Raw genomic sequence first — 21,166 nt, 5'->3', positions numbered from 1 at the left:
TTGCATGTGGAAAAAGTGTCAGGGTATGAATTTCTTCTGCAACATAGGCACTATTACTTTTGTACTAACAATATTAATTTTCAAATATTGGGACTGAGGACGTGAATTAAATCATACAAATGTAGACAATGTGAATGACATTAATCACTATTCTGCAGATCACACTGACATTTATCAAGTGTCCCCATCTTTCAATCATGTAAACTAATTACACCATCAGCATCTGGTTTGTTTCCCATGATTATGCACACTACCATTGCATGACAGGATAGATCTATTACACAGTTCAATTATTTCTTGTTCTTAAAAGTTCCAATTACTGAGTAAGGCTTGTATATGTGAACATCCTTGTGAACAAAGCTTTCTTCTTTCCATGATTTTTTACAAACCCTGTGTGGTTGTTTTGCTGTGATTTCCATTACAACACACAAATTGCTTTCCAGTTCCTTTATTCCTGTGCATGTGCACTACATTTGATTGTTTTTATTTTCAATGTCCAGTCTTCACAAAGGTTCAACACTAGAGAGATGTAAAACCTGTACACATTGCATGGAACACAGTATGTACACTTTCCATGGACATCCCTTCCACAAAGTTACATGCTGCAGTCACAGACACAAATGTAACAATTCAACTATAGCTAGGTTTCAACAGGGGCTGGGGAAACCCAAAGGCCACATCAGTTCAATCCTGTGGTTACCATTCTACTGATGTAACACTGAAACAGGAGAGTAGAGTTTTTAAGTCGTGAAAAATCCTTTAGTCACACAGAAATGAGGTCATATTAACTTTTACCAGTCTCCAATAAAATCAGTTAATGTGAAAATCATATGTAATATACAAATTACAACCAATGCCCACACTCCCATAATAAATGTAGGGAAACATAATTATCCTAGCAAGCTACCCTTAAAATCAAAACTGGTGTCATCTCAAGATAACACACTAAGCTCAACTGTATACTTGGAGTGTTTCACACAAAAACACACAATCTACATACTTCTCAACCCATCTACTTTCTTAACTTAACCTTCCATCACTTTTGCAGTCCAGACAGAAGAATGAACATTGCTTATCGTTATTTTCACAGGTTTAGATTATGGCACATGCAAGTTAACAATCTTCAGGCAATGAAGCATCTACAAGCCTTCTGCCTTAAAAGCACCATGCAAAAGCATACACTTATACGTACATACACATGTAGTTTTTAAGCACAAAAGTAAAGTGAACTTTTTAAATGTATCAGCACACATACTTGTTCATTTGTAAGGCTTTCTTTGTGACCAGAGTGACTACTTCTGTTGCACTAGAATAAAGCATTGAACAAGACAAAAATTTCACTCACTCTGACATGTGGTGACCACTTTGGACATAAATATGACAAACATGTCTGATGCCATCAAATACATAATTATATATTTCTACCAAAACATACATTTTCTCCTCTCCCTAGTGCCAAATGTGTTTTACTTCAGATCGACAGCACTAAGCTCAGTGGTACAGCAGGTGGCATAACAGTGTCAATGGTTTGCATTCCAGGATTAAAATCTACATTGTTGCCCATAAATGTGAACAGATACAAGTATCTACAGTAAAGAATACACAACTATTGAAAAGATCCACACAGGCTACACTGTAGTAAGAAATAACAACACAAGCTTGCTACACAAGTAGCTGCCTTGTCTCTGCTCCTTTTTTTCATTTTTTTTCACATTATTTTTGCTATCATTTCTGGTAAGCCTTGCTATCTTATGAGGCACAGTTATGGAAAAGACATACAATACAACCTAGCCTGTGTTTACACCAGCTCTCGGCCGAAGGTTACTGACCCCCATCCCAAGAGGGTTGCGGGTCAGTAACCTAGGGGGCTGGCGGTAACAGGACCGGTAACCTAGGGGGCTGGCGGTAACAGGACCGGTAACCTAGGGGGCTGGCGGTAACAGGACCGGCCAGCCGCTAGGAGCGTGATTTGTCAGGCTACAATACAACCTAATAGTTTACAATACAGTATATGCAAAAGCAAAATCTATGCCTACAATGCATGGAAGCTTCTAATAAACACAAAATATATCAATAGAATGCTTGAACTGCATCTACGTTGTTAACTTGCCAAGGTTGAGAAGTAACGCATGGAATACAATTTAGAACAGACCTCTTTCACTGGTAAGGAACCCATGATGTGTGAAGATGAAAGACAAGTTTCCTTATACTTTAAGTTACATACTTCTATCTTCTAATTATCCTCATAAAATCTGTCTCTCATGCTTTGCATCAGTATCCTTACTCGCTATATAGATATCAATATTTTGAACTACATCCCTATACTTTCTAATATCACTACTCTATACAATTTTTTTATCATGGCCTTCTGTGGCCATGTCTCCTATTCCAATGCTATCATCAAAGTAGAACACAAGTTACAAGGCATTCTACCTTTATGAATGTTTCTTGTGTCCTTTCATGCAAGGCATTTGCAGACGTCCTTGATATCTTTGTGCATTACCACTTCAAGGTCAAAAAGAATCAAGGGCAAGCTGAAACAGATAGGTAACTTCTCTGACACAAATCATGTCTTGTTCACAATACATGTATGGCTCTTGTTGTGATTGGAATTTAACGACTGCCAAGACAAGGGCAACTCCTCTAATCATCTTTAGAACTTTCAGTGTTGCTGACGTGAAAAGAAAATCTTTGCACCAGAGAAGAATATATACTCTCCCTTGATTGGATCATATTGCTCTTGTCCACTTGACAATAAGTACCAGCCACTTCCAATTTTCTCTGCTCTCATTTCTGCCTTTTGACTCTACCAACACTTCCACCATTCTTTCAGTCAAATACCATCAAATGTAACACATCCTCTTAGTCAATTCCACATTACCGAGAGGGTGTTTGTTGCCTTTTGTTCTAACATTTACAAAACCTTTGTAACAATCTATGTGAGATAAGTAACTGTTAAGAACAATTTCCAACATTTATTTGGTGTTCTAAATATTTTCTGCTGTGTTCCAACAGGTTTAACGAATTTCCAACATTGAACACATTATTTGTATTAGTTTCTAAACTGTTGCAACATAGATTGATTATTTGTCTAAACATGTTCCAACATTCTACAAATATGATATAACTGGGTCAGTGGGCTGGGAACAGGGCAATTCACACATCCCTTCAAAGTATAGGGGATTAGGCCTAGGTGCCATGCATAGACACCTAAAGACAAAAGAGTTGCCAGTGTCTAGACGTGAAATCTAAAAATATACAGAGGCAGACAATAGAGCCTAATTAGCACCTACTTTTATGGGGGCAATAACCCACATCTACCATTTTGAGAATGATGCAAAATGTTGGAACATGTTCCAACAGTAGAACAATCACACAGATGTTTGAAAACTGTTCTAAATAAAGAGATATTTGTGCAAATACTTTCATAATATTTCCAAAATATATAGATGAGTTCAAACATGTTCAAACTTTCATTTCTAATTGTTTGAACCGTCTGGAATTATTTTGACTGAAATAGTCTTTTCTCTAAAATTGTTCAAACTTATTAACAATATCATCTGAAAACCCTCTCGGTGACATGGAATTGACTCTAGTCAAGCTATTAAGATTGGAAAGAAACAAATGCCTCATAAACATAATCAATTGTACTTTGCTATGCGTTAACACACTGACGGTGCTTCCCAGGTCCCAGTTAAATTGTTTACCTGGGCATGCTACAAGCTGTTCTGATGATTTGGATGATATGTTAAGGCAAAGGCCTTGCCTTATCTTTATACAAATGTCATAGTCCAAAGTGCTGTACAATGACAAAGTCCCCTCCATAAAAACATATAATATGACTTAAATCCAAATGAGTGTTAAGGGTCCACAGGTACACAAGTGCACTAATGAGAGTAGATATTTTCTCTCCACTTGATATTTACTTCTTGCCCTTGCCAGGCAAGCCGGTTCTTGGAGGTGTGACAGGTCGGCCAGAATTCAGGCCACCATACTGGTACTTCGCCTTCTTTTCTGATGGCTTCAGGATCTGAAAGCAAAATTTCACCGTAAACAATGATGCAAGCTGACTTACTTCACCATACTACATAGTTATAAGCTCCTCTATAGTGGCTCGCATGAGATTCAATACTACACATGGACTCAACCACAACAGGGAGGGGCAGTTCCTTGCAGTCTGTCCTGACCCCTGACCCTTCTAAAGGATATCAATTACTGTCAAGTCACCTTCAATGACTTGAACTACCCAAGCAGACTGGTGATCAGGCTACCTTTTAAACAAGAGTTCCACGACCTCATACATTGTATCTCCATGAACAATTCTATTCATGCAAATGACTTACACATTTGGTATGCAAATTAGGAATTTATTTGCATAATTGGTATCTGTTGATGCTCTACGTTCCATAAACTAGATATGCTACATGTATTTGAGTCTGATAATGGGAAACAGTGCAAATATAGATTTTCCTCATTAACTATGCAAATTAAGTCACAATTAGCATAATTTGCACTTCATTGTGTATATCTCTATCTAAACTATCTGTATACTAAATATCATGGAAATCCTTCGTTCCTTTGTTCAGTTATTCTCCTTAGAAGATTTTCACAAAAACGCCCCTGCAGTTCCAGAGGAAGCTTTGTTACATCACAAGCTATCTGCCACCCAAAAAATCAAGACCACAGCACGTCCAGGTCAAAAGATACAAAAATTGAAGTTCCGCTGCAGTACCAAGGTCACATACCAGGGGGCCCAAAATCGACCTTGAACTTTGGCTTCACAACACCCGCCCACATACCAAATATCATTGTAATCCATCAAGAGGCTCTTGAGTTATGCTGACTGGAGTCGTGCGGAAACACAAACAGACAAACAGACACACCCAAAACAATATCTCCATTTTTCATGGAGATAATAAGTTAATGTCAAAAGTATGAGAATGTGGAAAATAGTACCTCTCAACTGCCTTCAGATTTCAGAAGGGAACACACCTGCTGTTGACTGTTTTGTGTCAATTTTCTGTAAGGTTTAAAAGATGCCAGCAGCATGTTGAGACATCCTTACCTGGAAAGAGCACATGAGGGTCTCATCCACACTCATCATGCCTCCAGCATTGTCAAACTCCCCACAGTAGTTTGGTGCTGAGAACAGCGTCACCAGCTGACGTTTGGCAAAGAACTCATAACCATCCTCTACAACCTAGAAACAACAAAACAGTTATAAAGATATGGACAATTATGAGTACAGTACCTAAGTAAGAGTGGAGGCAAACATGGTGCAAAATCAAAAGGACTGTTCTGCAATGTCCTGAAAGTTTAAGTTTACTTTTTGGACAATGCTCTTAAAAATGCTCTTCAATATATAACTGGTCCTTGATGGTACAGTTTTTTCAAGGCCTACCTGATGTGCTCTGCAGATGAGGTCAAAGTCATGTCTGTTGAGGAATTTACTGACTACATCTGCACCAAATGTGAAGGAGACTCCACGGTCGTTCTCTCCCCAGCCCTGCACATCCTTGTCTGGGTCTGACCACAACAGGTCACACAGGAGACCTGACAGGGATAAGATCACAGCAAATCTTCACTTACTAATATTTTTTCTATCCTATCAAAAATTAATCAAGAAGCAGAAAAAAAAGCTGCAATTATCAACTTTCTGATGTATCTGATGCTGTCATTATCTTGAAAGAACATCAAAATGTATACCATTTAAAAGACATATCAATTTCACATCGAATGAAAAACAGAATGTCCAGTACCAAAATTAACATAACATTAACAGGGAGGATAAGTCGCTACATGTATATGTTCTTGACTGTTCTTGACTGTGTTTCAGTCACTGTAACATCAGTTCTACTTTGGAATGGGAAAAACATGACAGTCTCCCTCAAGGTGACAGCTGCCAAGATTTTGCTAACAAAACTGTACAAGTCTGGATATCTAGATGTAGTACAGACCTGTGTCTGGTACATCGGTCGGCCTCATGATGCGGCGGATCTGCTCCATGGATTGAAGGTCTGGGGACAGCCCTGAAATGCAAGGATTTGATCTACTGTACATGTACCATTTTCAAGACTCATACAGATATCAAAATGCACCAATAAACCAACTCCAAGTCCAAATCGAACAAAACAACATTACATCAATAATGCCACATAAAATACAGAAGATTACATCATCATCATCATCAGTCGACGTGCTTACACATCATCGGGGTTATACCGCCCCTTACGAGGTGACATATCCTTTCGTTGGCTGATACAAGAGGGGGATGCGCCAGGTCTCCCGTCCGGGTGAATGGTGTAAATATTACATACTAAACTTTAAATATTGATTTTCACTACAGAAAGTTTGTTCGATCTATAAGTCAATTTGTTAATCAACCTTTAGATTCATGACGAAGTCAAGTCTTCTAAGAATAGTAATTAAGCACTTACTGATGCATAATGCATACTAGTATGCTGGTGATAGCAATGTCATCTTTTGTAATCAAAATGGCCTATTTGGCATTTTGACTAACTGCTCATTACGATTTATATGACAAGTTACATCTTCTCATCTGTAATACCATGGTTACCTTAATAGATCCATTTCTCAGAACCTACATTATTACGTTCAAAATCCCTTTCCTCCAAACACTGTAAATGTCAAAGTAGTACAAACAAAACTGGGAGTGTTGGTTCGTTGGTTCCATCATCTGTTCATACAACTTCTTTTGAATAAAACTTCCAATTAAAACGCCCTTGTGAAACAATAAATATTGACCAAATGATTAAGCTGTTGAGGTGTTTTTTTCTTATTTGCACTGGATCTGTCATCTCCACCACTTTAACCTGGATTGATCTTCTGAAGTTCACATAAGCCTTAAGATACCAAGGGGTTTTATATTATAATCAATGGAAAATTCAATTTGGCAGAGGGAGAGAGACAGAAAATTCTAATCATGTTTGTTTTATCAATCAATTGCTATGTCTTCAACCCACTGGCACTATACTGTAATGTTTACCCAAAATAGACCAGGAAGTAGGCTATTTCAAGTTAATAAACATTGTGAAATGTTAAATCTGAGCCATGATTCCGGTTCAGGAATGGTGACCAACAGCTACCCTCTTCTGAAACACAACCTTTAATCACATATGCACCTGGTGTTTAAAACTTTCACAAACGGGCTGATTAAATTCCAACTTTGTTGTTTTTCTTTGAGTTTATTTTTATCTGAAAACAGCCTGGCAAAATCACAAGCACATTTGCATTTTCTTATCTTCCTCTATTTAGTGCTTAGTTAATCATCAATCCTTCCCCTAACAAATGGGAATCCCAGAACAGTGATTAACATTCCATACAAACCAACAACCCCTTGTTGACTATGAGCCATGCTAAATACACAACCATACCCTAGAAATGTCATGTGTGGGTAGCACCCAATGTGTTTACTTCGTTCCAGGAATTTCTTCTTTACAAGAAAGGCCTCATGTACCACCTAAGCATTATTTTGAGGTTGGATAACATCATAACAGGATATGGCTTTCTTGAAATAAGAGGCAACTGTTTGCCTAGCTAGATTCATCGAGTGATGTGTTATGAAATGTGCTGACCAAATATTGTTTTCCTGTTAGAACTGAACTGATCTGGTATTACAAAATATTCATCAACAGTGATTTATTCCTTTCTGTGTGTGTATAACTAGTGATAACCTTTCTCTTTCTGGTACTTTGTACTTCTTCTAGTTTTGCTGTAACATAGTACCAAAACACTTATGAATACAAAACTTTTGGTCATCCAGAATCTTTGGGAAGACATTGTCCTGTTATACCTTTCGGTTCATGGATTTCTAATTTGACTACTTGTGCCCTCAAGGAGCCATTCTGCAAGCATTCTTCTATACACAGCAATCACAACACACACTTCTATTCCTTGGGATACAGTTGTTGATTTTAGATTGCTACATCTATCTCAGAGGCTGTCTCTAGTCTGTCTTGAAATAAAAATTACTTCTTGGATGTGAAAAAAGAACCTGAATCAGTCCAGGACACTAACCTCCATGACAGCAGAAGATCTTCTCGTCCACAATGGCAGCAATGGGGAGGCAGTTGAAACAGTCTGTAAACGTCTTCCACAACTTGATGTTGAATCGCCGTTTACCTAGTGGAAGATAAGTAGCACAAATCAAATAATCTGTCCTTTATTTAGTGAAATCATTACAGCATGTTAATGAAAAGACAGGTCTTTTGAATCATTTTATGTTACAGGAGTATTTTGAGCTGACTCCAAGGCAGGTCATGGCAAACTCAACATATAACAGGTCAAGAATGTCCCTACATAAACATGTTAATCTGGTATGTACTGTATTAGTTTACAGCCAGCCCCAGAGTGCTGCTTTAACCCTGTGACTAGAAAGTTTAAACTGGAGCTGGTCACGCCCAGCTTGTACCAGGTTAAGTGTTCTTTTGTCCAGAGTCCAGACCAATGTGGTTTGGCCTCTTGATCCTGTGAAGTTTGTTCATCTGAGCATGTCAGACAACCATTTTTAGCACTTGCAGCTTCTAAAAGATAAATATAGTTGTACTACTTCAGGCTATCCACTTTGTTGTAACTGACGGAATATCTGTCAGCATCATGACTTCTAATAAATCAGACTTGATTCAGAAAATGTACCTTAGTCAAAAGAGTATCTAACTTTTTTAAGAACAACCTTTTTTGCAAATATAAGTCAAACCAATCAGTTACATCATGAAAGGATAATCGTTGGTTAAAACATCTTAACAAGACCAAGCATAAAGTACAATCCATATGCTGTTCAAACCAGCATGTTCACTATGTTGGGTGAAGAAGTCTTATCACAAGAAAATTGTATTCCATAGTAGTCACATGAAAATACAAAGGTCTTGACAAACAAGGTACAGATATGCAGCAGGCTACGAGCAGCCAAATGACATTAGTGACTGTCAAACATGGTAATGAGAATGCAGGAAATTAGAATCCTCCTTGGGCTATTTTTGGGAACAGCCACAGTAGACTAAGAAAAATAATTAACAGACAGCACATGGCCCTTGACCTTCCCTAACCTCATCCTTAGGGCACCATAAATCAAGATTCAAACAAAATGTAACAACATACTTGCTTCTGTTTGTCTTTTAAGTTAAACATTCAAACACAAAAGGTTCCCTGGCAGCCCTCCGACAATTATATACAAAGGTTCCAAATAATTCCACAAAGGATACATGAATACAATGAGCCTGCTATACAATATTGAATTATAGAAACTGCACTGTAGTCTACAGACTAATAAGAGCTGCCTGTAGATCATTACAATAGATAGAATACAAGGACCACTATGGAAAAAGATAAATTATAATGCTGGCATCATTCCCACGGGATGAAAGGGTAACAGAAGTGAGATTAAGAAGTCACAAGATACAGATCCATCCTGGCGACCAAACACTACAAATGTGGGAGTAGGGCCAAATCCTTTACTTCTCCACTAAAATGGCAGACTTAAATTGAAATCTAGTTCAAGCCATTTTGTGTAAGTCGCATACACTTGTTACTGTATGTTTGTGAAATCTGTTGTGAAATCTGAAGAGTACTTGCACCGACAAACTGCAGTTTGATCAACCAAGTGTCAAGGCCAAGATTCACTGATTTATTTTGTCCATTTTGTTGTATTTACAAACCAGACTAAGTTCAAATATGTTTTAGGTAAGTAATGATGACTTTGGGGCTTTTCTGTATCTATTCATTGTGAAATAGGGGACTTTTTGCTTTAACTATTTTTGCATGACATCAAAGGCTGAACTTTTCACATGACTTCAAGTAAGGATCATTGACCAAACGAAGGTACTCAACAACACATTTTAATGACTCTAAGCCATGCAGCCGCAAACTTCACCCACAAGAAAAATCAATAACTTCAAAACAACTGGTTGCCTTCATTATCTCAAATCAACCGTCATTAACTCAAATTAACCTAACTGCTACCATAACAGTGCACAATTTCAAGCTTACCTAGTCAAGCATAAAGAAATAATAAAATTATGATCATGAGGCAATCTTGTACAGTGGACACACATTGAAACATTACTCTTACTACCTAAAATTGTAATGAAGTTGCTAGAGGCAATCTACCACAATCTTACAGGAAACAGATGGAATATCATACTCACATTCATCATAGAATCCATATATTCGATTGATGCTGGCGCACTCGTGGTTTCCTCTCAACAGGAAGAAATTCTCGGGGTACTTGATCTTGTATGCTAGCAACAAGCAGATGGTTTCCAAGGACTGTTTTCCACGGTCTACGTAATCCCCGAGGAACAGGTAGTTGGCTTCAGGCGGGAAACCTCCGTACTCAAACAGTCGGAGGAGATCGGTGTACTGGCCATGGATGTCACCTGGGACAGATGGCAATTTGAGGCACAGAATGAGAAATTGGTCCCTGATAACATGTTATGTATTTGTTGCTATGACAGCTAGGGGTTATCCATTAGATCCTGGTAACAAAACATTCAACAAGCCTATCCTTTATTCTCATCAGATAGCAGAAGAGATTGTTAGAAAGACTGGGCTCAACTGGTAATGGCCTATTTCATCCTGTAACGATGACAAATACACATATTTTGCAATGGTTTGCTAAAAAAGGTCACATCGGACAGTTTATATGGCTCATAAATATTGTGCTTGAACTGTGTTACTAACAAGAGATAACAACAGTGTTAAAGAATTTCTCAGCATGGTTACTCAGGTGAGCAGCGTTAAATTGGTCTGTAGGGGATTTGATAATTGGAGAGGAGTTTACACCAAATAACCAATAGTCACTCACTCTGTCCACTGCACTGTCTTCAACAATTCCACAGTTTGATAAAATCATTCCATTCAAACTTGTTATACTTAATTTTATACAATAGCACCTAATTCTACCCCAAAACAAATCTTTTAAATCAGTGAAAAAACTATTACGGTAACAGTTATTATTGACTGCTTGGAGTTTCTTCTTTTTTTCTGTGGAGTTTGAAAATGTAACACCACAATAAATCTATAAGTATTATGACGAGTTTATTTGTATTGTCCAGGATGGAAAGGTAGTGTCCATTCCAGGGACTGTCTAGCGGACCCTCCTCACCACAGATCTTGAGCGGAGCCTCCAGCTCCAGGAGGATGGGCTGGCTCAGGAAGATCTCCCGTGACTTCAGGCACAACCCCCGCACCTCCGCCTCTGTCATCTGCACTGTCTTGCCAGGACGACATCCCCGGACTACAAGGAGAAGAATTAGGTTAATCAAACAACTACCGAACAATCGAGAACCGAAAAACAGTCTCAAAGGTATCCCATGTTCCGAATAATCGATGATTGGGACCGTTGTACAGCTACGCCCAACGGGCCTGCAATTTTTGTTTGGCCAACAGCAACTTGAGCCGCCCGACACAACGGCACTCGAACCATCCGATTACCAACTCCAGAAAGTCGTGACAGTGCAATAAGGGACTTGAACTTTACGCTAAATCAAATCACCAAACTTTTAGAAACACAACAGTTCAATATATGTGGACCAGTAAAGGTAAAAAGGGGCGAAATTACCTTCCAAAAGTCGGGATATCAGGTTATCTACATTCAATTCCGTGTCCGCCATTTTACCCATTGGTCGCTGACGTCACCAGGCCAGCCTCTGGACGGAACTATGTATGATATGGGGGTGGTCAACTTACATTTTTTAACCAAAATACTACAACATTCTCCAGAAACTGGAGCTTCAACTCGATAATGCCATTTGTAATCGGGTAAATTGTCATTATCTACTGTTCATCCTGTAATCTATTTGATATCCATAAGTATTACCGAGCCTTTGAGCAAGGGAAATAAGACATTTCCTACCCAGGATAATCCAACTGCCTTCCTATGGCATGGCAATTATTTGAGTGTCCAACAATTTCTTGGGCTGAACATATGACTTGCATTAATCTATTATCAATTAAGAGTCCTTATGTTTCTAGTAGTAACTTCTAAGGCATTTAGACATTCCCTTCCATCCGATGGTGCTCATTTGTGGCTGAATTAAAAATCAAATCCATTTAACATCAATGTTCTCTGTAACGTTAACTATAACTTACAAAACTACAACATAACTTTTTAAAAGTCTTTACGTTTATGAGACAATCCAAAGTTGAGTAATTGCTGGACATTAAGGTTGAAAGATAAATAATTCTGCCTAATAAATCTTACATAACATGGGTTGTAAGTTGTACCTATCTGCTCTTGGGGACAAGGTAATGTTACAGGTGAATCCTTTTTAATCATGCTTATGATCATAAATGGTAAAATTATTATGTTTTCGATTAACTATAAGATATAATTTCAATAGTGATTATAAGCTTAGCGGAAAAGGAGTCTCAAGTCTTTGAATCTTAAAATAATTTAATAATGCATATGGGGTATGCTAAGATGGAAATTACAATTGTTATCTATTTTTAAAAAAATATTTCTCATAAAAAAGGGTTTTTCTCCTTTTCATTGAGTTATTTTTTCCTGTTAGAAATAACTCCAATATAGGTTTATAGGACCACTGAACCTTACCTGCTTTCCCATGATAGTGCCTTTATCGCTGTCATGACAAATTTTGTTAAATAACATGTCAAAATGGGATTCATCATTCATTAAATCAAATCATTAGTCTACGAAATAATCTCAGTCAAAAAAAATGTCTCAGGCAGTCTTAGCTTCAATATTTGCTTTATTTCTTGTAACGTTAGCAGACCTGTATGAAGCTACACTTCTCATTGAAAAATAAATATATAAGAATAAAGATTTTCTTCTTTCCTTTATACATCATGCAGATAGAATAAGAATACAAACATCTTGATAGTACAATAACTGCTGCATTATATGCAGATTCATATTATACCAACACATAACAATAGATTTATCTTGATTTTAAACATTTTTTGTGCGGCTGTCAATCACACCCTACCAAAAAACATGAAAACTAAAAGGGCTATATACCTTATCAGTAACTTCTGATGCCTTTCACAGAGCTAGAGATCAGGCAATAAATTGGCTAGAACATAAAATCTTCTCGGATGCAGTTGCACCCGTCTTTTGGGAGGGATGTAACCCCTCCCTGCACAAATATACACTGGTACAGAAACAGCAAGGAAACTTGCTGACCTAAGTACCACAGCATTAGCTGAAAGCAAAACAAATTTGAAAACACACAATATGGATTAGCCATTACACGTAATCTTAGCTATAGAGGTTCATATAGGTCATGTCACTTCTTTCAACTTCTTGCCTGTATGGTGGAAGGCATTGAAAGACTCGTTTTAATACATAGCTGACAGCAGCAAATACAAGCAGTTAAGCTCACATCATTAAGACCAAGTATAATTGTAACTAATTTCTGCAAAGAAGGATTTACTTTTCAGTTACCTTGCATATTTTGAAATTAGGCCATAGCAAGTAAATTTTATGGATGACATCCTCCGCAGACTCCAAAATTAATGAGATAGGGCAAAAAAAAAACAAGGCGGGCCAAAAAAAACAAGATTCAGATATTTTAAAATTTTGATATCATAAATCTTGTTAAATAAGAATTGAGGCGACGAAATATGATATCATGACCAACAGATCTTTTATTCCTGTATTCAACCAATGAGGTTTCATATATAATATAAAACCTCCTTGATTCAACAGTAAACATGTCCTTGTATATGTGTATAACGTTACATCTCAATAGACTAACTACAACAAATGCAGAAAAGAGCTTGTTGTACCATCATCTGAAGCAACTACACTGGTATTCATATGCGATGAAACGCCTTGTGTATACAGCTCAATTAACTAGAAACTCCCCCTCCCCCCATTATTTATATAATGGCCTTGCTAGAACAAATGCAGAAAACAGCTTGTTATTATACCATCATGGGCAGGAACCACACTGGGTATTCATATGCAACGAAACACCTTAGACTGTCAACAATAAACTGTTCTTGAAGATGTGTATACAGTTCAATTAACTAGAACAAACGCAGAAAACAGCTTGTCATACCATCATGGGCAGGAACTACACTGGGTATTCATATGTAATGAAACACCTTAGACTGTCAACGTTTACGACATATTTGCCCATTTTTGGCATGTTGATCACCGTCGGAGGGCAATGAAATTTCTTGTTTTTTATTTCAAAATCAGGTGAAAATTCATGAGCGTGCTGATGTCATCCATAAAAATTACTTGCTGTGGCCTTACAGTCAAAACAAGTAAGAAACTTGATGACATAAATTACTTTGACAAGCAAAAGAATACTTAACGTTAAGTAAGCATTGAAGATGCCAAGCATGTTCTTGGCTTGATTGGTCCCATGTTTATAGGACTTATCTACAATATTTAACAGCTATGCAAGCAATCTGGTCCACTGTTTGACCTGTTGGTCCAAATGCATCAGGAGGGATTTCAGGAATTCAAATGTCAGACCAGTCAGTCATGTACTATCTCTCATCTATTGGTGTGTTTACTTCTTGCCCTCCTGGTAACCCGTATCTTGGAGGTGTGACAGGTCGGCCAGAATTCAGGCCACCATACTGGTACTTCGCCTTCTTTTCTGATGGCTTCAGGATCTGAAAAAAGAAGGATTGTAGCTGAGCACCTCAGTGATTTCAAGCATTACAACAGAAATTTCAAGCAACAACAGAAACTTCAGGTAAGCAATCACTGTCACTGAGTGCTCATATCTAGCACCACTAGTTAAGCAACTGTTACTATCAATTTTTCAGAGCTTACCTGGAAAGAGCACATGAGGGTCTCATCCACACTCATCATGCCTCCAGCATGGCCAAACTCTGTCTCCCCACTGTAGTTTGGTGCCGAGAACAGCGTCACCAGCATAACCATCCTCTACAACCTGCAGGAAAGGATTTGCAAATGCAGAGCTTGAAATTGTATTCCTGAAACTGCACAATGTTCCACTCAACTTAATATCCCAGTTGAGAGAGAGCAGGAGGTATCGTTAGGGAAAACCAAATAGCTAGCTGCCTTAAATTTTCTGCTGTTTCTATGTAAGTGCACACTACAACTTCAGTTTTGTAAACGGTAAGGAATTAACAAGCATAAACATGTGTCGACCTTGATTAGATTGTATCACAAATGTCCAATAGATACACACCTGATGTGCTTAGATCTGCAGATGAGGTCAAAGTCATGTCTGTTGAGGAATTTACTGACTACGTCTGCACCAATGTGAAGGAGGCTCCACGGTCGTTCTCTCCCCAGCCCTGCACATCCTTGTCTGGGTCTGACCACAACAGGTCACACAGGAGACCTGCAGAGGATTGGTTCAAGATTCAAGGGTACAGTCCAGTAACGTCATAGGTGTGTCTACTGATCTAGTTTACTCTTCTGATGACAGATTCAGATCACAGACAAAGCAGAACAATGGTATACATCAGGAGGATACTTAAGAGAATGTTCTGGTTCAGAATTTCAAGTGACCGGATGGCTCTTGAAGAGTCCCTAAAACAAGACGCAAGTCCTAGGTTTTCTCTGTAGTTTTGGCTCCAGATTTTTCGGCTATCGCTATAGCAGTGTGTAATCTTTTATATTTCCTGAAAAGCCCGATCTTCGTAGCGTTTTACGGTTTCAGAGTTTTAGTCGTCTGCGAAGACTTCCTGGTATTAGTGCGCAATGACGGTAACGCGGCCTTGGCGCCTGATTACCAGAATTGTGCGTTCTTTGTGCGTTTTGCATGGTTTCGCACCATTGGGATTGCAAGCCATTACTACTGGCCAATCAGCACGAGCCATTACTACTGGCCAATCAGCAGGAGCCATTACTGCTGCCCAATCAGCAGGAGCCATTACTGCTGCCCAATCAGCAGGAGCCATTACTGCTGCCCAATCAGCAGGAGCCATTACTGCTGACCAATCAGTTGCTCATTTATATTATGATCTTATTATTGTTTTCACTTATTGTATCTTTGATATGTGCTAAACACATTGCTGACCTGTGTCTAGCACACCTGTTGGTCTCGTGATGCGGCGGATCTGATCCAACGATTGCAGGTCTGGGTACAGTCCTGTGGAACAACAGAAGTGGTTACATCCTCACAGTATTTACATAATGACTTCTTTACTATCAACAGTAAGACTAGATGTAAACAATATCACAATAGTTTTTGCATTGAGAAAAATGTTTGATAACACTTTATAAACCTGATATATTCCTTAATACACCTATACCTGTAACAGGGAGTTGTAAGACATCAAGTCTTATTATGTTTTTGTCATAAGTACATTAGAAGATTATTCAACATTACAAGAACTTGATGTATTTGGATTGTTTCAATGTGTCTTGTCATCTGACATCTAAATCAAGAGACAATGAAATTTACAAATTAGGACCTCACACAAGTATCTACTTTCATAGGGTGCAAACTATATGAATATTAGGTTTGAATGTCTGTTTTAGGCTGGGTGTTTCAGCTTCCTCCTGCATGCACCTCCTTTGCATTTTGGTAGTGTGGGTGGGAGTGGGGCGGGAGTGGGCGTGGCAGGCCTAGCTTCATTATTATGTCCTTAGCAGTGCTTAGATATGACTAATGTCTATATGTGCAACTTTTGTAATTGTGTACATTATGGTGTATGATTTTCAGGGATAATGTTTGCCAACTGTGAATGTTTATGATTTTATTATTGTTTTTTTTTTACATAGTATTACATGCAGTATCATGCACCTTGAATCTCTAACCGAGGCACAAGTAATCTATAGTAAGTAGGTTACATTGTGGAAGTTCACTGGTACAGGTCTCATATCAAAGTAATCTGCGGTTTTTAACTTCAGTCAGAATCAAGTGTCATCTGATATGGAAATACACCAGCTAGATGGTATAGGTGCTAGAACATTTCAAATTCGGCACTGTCAAAGTATTCTGGAAAACTGGAATTTCCTCAAATATCCAATTTCTGAATGAGCATCTAGGACACTGAAGTTGACTGAACAGATATATCCCCTGTGAAAATCTGCATTATCAATGCATTATTTACGATGCACAGCTGGAAATCTTCTAACCATGCCCACCCATTATCAGTAACCACTCCCATCACATTGTACCAATTAGCAATGTGTAGCAGCTACTGGATGTGCCTGCTGCAATTTGTTTGGTTGATCAGCGAAATTCTTTATGAAGTGTCAAGATACAAGACTGACCCATCATCTAACTTATTCTAAGTATAGATAAATGGTTTGAGCTTCAACACATTGTAGAATCTATGACCATTTAAAGCTCATTGCTCTGATTCTTCCTTGATATCTATGTTGATGTATACAAGTGTCTCTGTTAACATGCTAAAGCTGCAAGACAATCTCAGAAGCAGACGTAACAGTACCAGCTCTATGGCTGTACAGTGTATCTTACTGAGTATTGATTTTTCTGCATACCCAGGTGCGCTTGGCTGTCTTAATCTTACACTTCAACAACCAGAAACATTCTCCCATCCATCAGGTTTCTGTGCTGCACAGGTAATGGGGCCAACCCCCTACTGCTGCTCCTTCAGCTGACAACCTCCCACACCAGCAGTGACTTATGGATAAAACAAGCACATTTTGTGTAGTCAGTGTACTCGATAGGCAAGTACCGGTATGTGAGCAGGGCTCCCATGTACACGTATGTTTGTGACCTCAGAGGCTGAATATGATTAATTGCACGCTTACAGAATGCTTACTTTCCTCATCTATCATAGTCTCTCTAGCTGGTGTCCCTTGACTTGTGAGACTACAATGCCAAAAGCGGGTCTATCTCACTTACACCATGTACACAGGCCTACCTAAAAACCAGAGAAAAATGTCACAAAATAAAAAGTATTAGGTATCAAAATTAATGCCCAATGTATATACTATTAGCCTCTAAGAGAGTCCACTAACATGTATTAAGCAAATTGTCTGACCTGCATGCCTCAGGAGCATGCTAGAAATGTTCATAACCCTGGAGCAAGGAGGCGCTGCTCCAACCCTGGCTCTGTCACACATGGGTTAGATTCCAGGCATTGCTGGTCCCAAGTTGTCCTATATATATATATAGTCCCACCCACATCTGTACATAGTGTGTGAGACTTGTGCAAACAGGAGCATCAGACTTTAATATTCATCTGTTTACAAGAATTGACCTTTTGCAAAACTGTGACAATGTTATTGGAAATAACAAAATCTCCATGACAGCAGAAGATCTTTTTGTTCACAATGGCAGCAATGGGGAGGCAGTTGAAACAGTGTGTGAACGTCTTCCACAACTTGATGTTGAATTGCCGTTTACCTGTTATAGAGGTTTAGAGGATAGACACAGGCAGTGGACGTTTGTATGTTTCTACAGGCTAAATGACAACATATTAACTTTCAGGTTATATGTACATGATTTGTATTGCTTATAATGAAGTTTATGTCTCACAGCTTTGTCCATTTCCCTCAGGGTGATCTGGAATTCAATTTTAACTAGTAATATTAACCAAGGCCATCATAAAGACTATAGAATCATATTCCAAGACATAAAGATAGGTAGTCAAACAAGTGCAGAATGCTATCAATGATTCTTAAATATTTTCTTTTCCTTTTAAGGCCATGTTGATTACATGGATAACATCTGCACGCGCATCAATTTTCGTTTATTTTCAAAATGAAATAAAAGGTTTTTGGCCATATACCTAATAGTACAAATCGTACAAAGCAGCTGCAAAATTAGATAATATATGCTGTAAATTGCAAAAAGGTATTTCGGAAAACGGATACTAATGTCGTAGAATGCCAAAGTTAAGAAGACATGAAAGAACAAAAATTCCATAATCTGTGTGTTTAGTTTTGTTTATCCTTCCTGACCACGTAGATTTCATAATTTTTTTTGCCAAACTTTTTTTTATTCGCACGCTCGCATCAGTTTTGGGGTCCCCGGAGGATGTCATCCATATCTATGTAACTAAATTAACATGGCCCAATCCTAAAGTTTACCATAAAACAAGTCCCTGGGGTACATAGAGCAGCCAGTTTGGAACATGTTGACAACCCTATAGTATTACCCTCTGTTTCTGAGTGTATCAATGCAACATTGCTGTTTGTGGAGAGTGGTCCTCAACAGATTCCAGAGGTGAGGAGGGGACACTTCAAACCTCAAGCACATGCCAAGGGTACAGCTGGAACAAATCCTGTACAGGGAGCACTTACCATAAGGGTACATACCCGGGCCACCATCAACACCTATGTATGAAGCAGCAAAATCATTGACCCTCAATCCCCTTAATATCATGGTGGTATAATCCTGGTAGCTTAGAATTTCAGACACAAGGCATAAAGTCCCATGAAAGTTAAATACGAAATATTAGCACCTACATTCATCGTAGAATCCGTTTAATCGGTTGATAGTTCCACACTCATGGTTTCCTCTCAACAGGAAGAAATTCTCGGGGTACTTGATCTTGTATGCTAGCAACAAGCAGATGGTTTCCAAGGACTGTTTTCCACGGTCTACGTAATCCCCGAGGAACAGGTAGTTGGCCTCAGGCGGGAAACCTCCGTACTCAAACAGTTGGAGGAGAGCGGCGTACTGGCCATGGATGTCACCTGGGAAGAGTGTTATACTCTTAGTACACAGTAAGAAATGGGTGAAGAAGATTCTGACAAACCTATCCTTAATGAAATACTATCAATATTTCAAAGTTAACCAATTTTTTATTTATTTTTCTTAGCACCAAACCAACCAAAGTATCGATAATACAATGTACTAAAGAGTAACAACAAAATGCTTTTGTTATAAGGGGATCTTTGTTTTTGATGCACCTGATGCAATCATAGGACATGCTGAAAGTATTAGATATTCAGACCGATACAATTTGTGTTTTCCTCATCTTTGACATGCAAGAACTGTAGATCTACTGATGCAAGAAACAATAATTGCATGTCTTTTGGGCAAGATATAAACCATTGATTCACACCCACAATTCCAACACTTTTTTTTCGTACTTCCCCTGGTATGGGGACAGGTACAATGGTAAAGGTGTGCCCTTACACTAGACTTTTGATGAAGTTTTCATACAATGGCTCATCACTTGAAATTACTTCATTTTATAAAAAAGAAAAGAAAAACAATGTAAATTCTGTTGAACCTCCTCACCACAGATCTTGAGCGGAGCCTCCAGCTCCAGGAGGATGGGCTGGCTCAGGAAGATCTCCCGTGACTTCAGGCACAACCCCCGCACCTCCGCCTCTGTCATCTGCACCGTCTTGCCAGGACGACATCCCCGGACTATAGACAACAGCATGGAGGGAGATATAAGATATAAGTTAACTAGCTGAGTTTGTCACCCACGTCCCCTTGGAGCAAGCCGTAAGCAACCTCACTGCTTCGTCATATGGATCACATACCATGGAGGTTCGAACCCCACCAGGGCATGGTATGAGGTGTTGCATGAGTCCCTTTGGATGGAGATTTAAAGCCGGAGACCCCAAGCACAAGCCTTAGGCATCAAACCTCTGCACATTTTAGAGCCCAGCACACTTATCGAGAAGACTAGAGCTGACCCATTGTGATTGGCTAGAAATGTGAGCCGTGGCAAGACTAACGTTAGAGCACTACTAAGGTTAACTGGTTAAATGAAAAAGCATCATGTTTCAACTGTGTAGAGGATGTTTTTATCTTTTCAGTATCTAAAGTTTCCCTATATCATGATATCATTAATACATCCCTATAAGCTCAGAAATAAACAAACAAAAGGTAAACAAACTGCGACCAAGTGACTGTTGTTGACATATTTTCATAATGAAAAAATGACAGCTATGAGCAAATGGCATACGATCATAACGTTACAAAGACTGACTGACTCTACTGAAATCTGCATTTCTTAAGACAAATATTGCTGAAGACTAAATTATACAATGGTGGTTAAAATGACTCCAATACATTCCAGAAGTCGGGGTATCAAATTATCCACATTTGGTTCTGCGTCCGCCATGTTGGTCTCAGCTGATGATCATATCGGGGGGGGGGGGGGGAGTTCTTCCGCATGGAGCAAAAACGACACCAAGCAGCTGTTGAAAAAATTGCAGAAGATGCCAAACAGTACAGATGCCAACTTCACATGTGAAAATACGGGATATCCAAAGTTGTAGCCACCAGAATTGGTTAACACTTTCCTGTGT

The 21,166-nt window shown here is 38.7% G+C and overlaps 1 protein-coding gene and 1 pseudogene across 1 annotated transcript; both read right to left on the bottom strand.

Moving 5' to 3' along the window:
* Positions 1-432: 432 nt before the first annotated feature.
* LOC136432849 (serine/threonine-protein phosphatase PP1-beta catalytic subunit) lies at positions 433-11,711 on the bottom strand. The gene is made up of 9 exons (XM_066424423.1): positions 11,579-11,711; positions 11,123-11,254; positions 10,164-10,394; positions 8,038-8,142; positions 5,958-6,029; positions 5,402-5,553; positions 5,066-5,200; positions 3,592-4,030; positions 433-2,861 (listed from the first exon to the last, which is right to left on the bottom strand). Exons 1-8 carry the CDS (start codon positions 11,637-11,639, stop codon positions 3,923-3,925), a joined length of 996 nt encoding a protein of 331 aa, XP_066280520.1. The 5' UTR covers positions 11,640-11,711; the 3' UTR covers positions 433-2,861; positions 3,592-3,922.
* A 2,770-nt stretch (positions 11,712-14,481) lies between these two features.
* Positions 14,482-21,016, bottom strand: LOC136434202 (serine/threonine-protein phosphatase PP1-beta catalytic subunit-like; annotated as a pseudogene).
* Between the last annotated feature and the right edge of the window lie 150 nt (positions 21,017-21,166).

This window comes from Branchiostoma lanceolatum, chromosome 4 (genome assembly GCF_035083965.1).
Source record: "Branchiostoma lanceolatum isolate klBraLanc5 chromosome 4, klBraLanc5.hap2, whole genome shotgun sequence".
Classification (NCBI taxonomy): domain Eukaryota; kingdom Metazoa; phylum Chordata; class Leptocardii; order Amphioxiformes; family Branchiostomatidae; genus Branchiostoma; species Branchiostoma lanceolatum.
The sequence above is the reverse complement of the archived record's forward strand: the minus strand, read 5'-3'. Positions and strand labels throughout refer to the sequence as shown.